The sequence below is a fragment of the Triticum aestivum genome, chromosome 7B, assembly GCF_018294505.1.
Source record: "Triticum aestivum cultivar Chinese Spring chromosome 7B, IWGSC CS RefSeq v2.1, whole genome shotgun sequence".
Taxonomy (NCBI): Eukaryota; Viridiplantae; Streptophyta; class Magnoliopsida; order Poales; family Poaceae; genus Triticum; species Triticum aestivum.
Window position 1 is genome coordinate 20,611,244 of NC_057813.1, and position 1,565 is coordinate 20,612,808.

Here is a 1,565-nt window from a genome sequence, read left to right on the forward strand (position 1 = left end):
AAAAAGAAAAAAGGGAAACACAATATGAAAACCCCTAAACCCTAAACCCCTCCTTAAAAAAACAAATACCCCAACGCTTGCAGTTGCTGACCCGTGGCTGCCTTTTACTCCCGGTCGGTGTTACAAATTGGGACTAAAGGTCCTCTTGCTTGGATGCCCCACAGCGGCCACGTGGAGCCCCTTTAGTCCCAGTTCGTAACATGACCGAGACTAAAAGTGATGGGCATTAGTCTTGATGGTTTAGTCCTGGTTGGAGAACCGGGACTAAAGGCCCTCTGGAACCGGGACTGATGCCCTGTTTTCTACTAGTGTACTCTTGTATGTGTCCTAATCATCTACATTTCTCTTTTATGAACAATTATAAACATAAACATGTCAGACAGAATTACGAAATGCGCACATGCCTATTCAAGATGAAAATTACTCTACAAGAAGTTCTCAGCATCTCATCGCATGATTGTCAGAGCCTTAGGTGGTGACTTATTGTTTATAGCTATGCACTGTCACTGACAAGGTGCACCTTTCAGTGTACTTGAATTCAGAATGAGAGAGCACCCAACATAATCAGATAATTCTTCTCTTCAATTTAAAGTACAATACAACATGAGCTCTTGATTGGTAGTACATAATAGGTTGGTTAAGCTTAGAAATCATGGATAAAAGAGAGAATTGGATTGAAATATTATCACGTCGACCCAGCGCAGGATATCTCCGCTAAGGCGTCAACTAATCCATCCATTCATTCCTTGTTCAAGTGATCCAGGTAAGCATGATCATACCTGTGATTTTAACAGATAATGTTATGCAAAAGTTTAATAGACAAAAACACATTTGAGAAGGAATTTTTTTGTTAATTCTGCACAAGTTGTTCTAGTGTGACATTCTTCAGTTTCTGATGCACGTTGCATTTTATTCATTTTTGTATTTGCATGGTGGCAATCTATAGTTCAGATATACTGTACTATGTCCAAAAAGAAGGTTTAAAAATCAATTTGTATTTTGCTAATGTATGAGCTGCTGATAAGATTTTTTTTTGCTGAGATAATTCATAGTCATATTAAAATGAAAAAACATAATTAATGTTAATAAGGTAGGTATCATACTTGTAGTCTTGTATTAATAGCTAAAGAAAACAATTACCACATACGCAAGGAAGGGTCACAATCAGGATGAAAATGCTGCTGTTGATTAGCTTGATTAGCATGGCCACTAGATCCACTAGGTCCAACATCAACATCCTGGCAAAACATCTGTAGAACACTTTCCGCACTAGTTTCTTGTATCTGGTACAACAAAGAGATAAAAGTTGAAACATGCATAGCTGATCACACTTCCTTTGAAGATATGTAACCGAACTCAGCCGTTATTTTACCGTTCCCTAAAACACAGTCATGGAATTTTAACAACAATACAAATACCTTCTTTTGCCAAGAATTCTATGATTCTTGTGCATTTCTATCGAACAAAAAAAAATCATTGGAAGGGGAGGACATTTGTAATCACGACATGTCTCATGTTTTTAGTTGCACGACCTTTCTTTAATTAGTTTTTTTGAACGGTCACGC

General features: G+C 37.5%; 1 protein-coding gene across 2 annotated transcripts in view; it reads right to left on the bottom strand.

Moving 5' to 3' along the window:
* Window positions 1-468: 468 nt before the first annotated feature.
* LOC780643 (MADS-box transcription factor 5) overlaps window positions 469-1,565 on the bottom strand; it is a 29,648-nt gene continuing 28,551 nt past the window's right edge. The window contains exons 7-8 of one of the 2 annotated variants that reach the window (XM_044574171.1): window positions 1,148-1,283; window positions 469-779 (exon numbers count right to left, since the gene is read on the bottom strand). In XM_044574171.1, coding sequence (XP_044430106.1) covers window positions 751-779; window positions 1,148-1,283 — 165 coding nt within the window. In that variant the 3' untranslated portion in view covers window positions 469-750. Of the gene's footprint in view, window positions 780-1,140; window positions 1,284-1,565 lie in introns of both variants that reach the window. The other variant, XM_044574170.1, reaches the window with a different exon arrangement.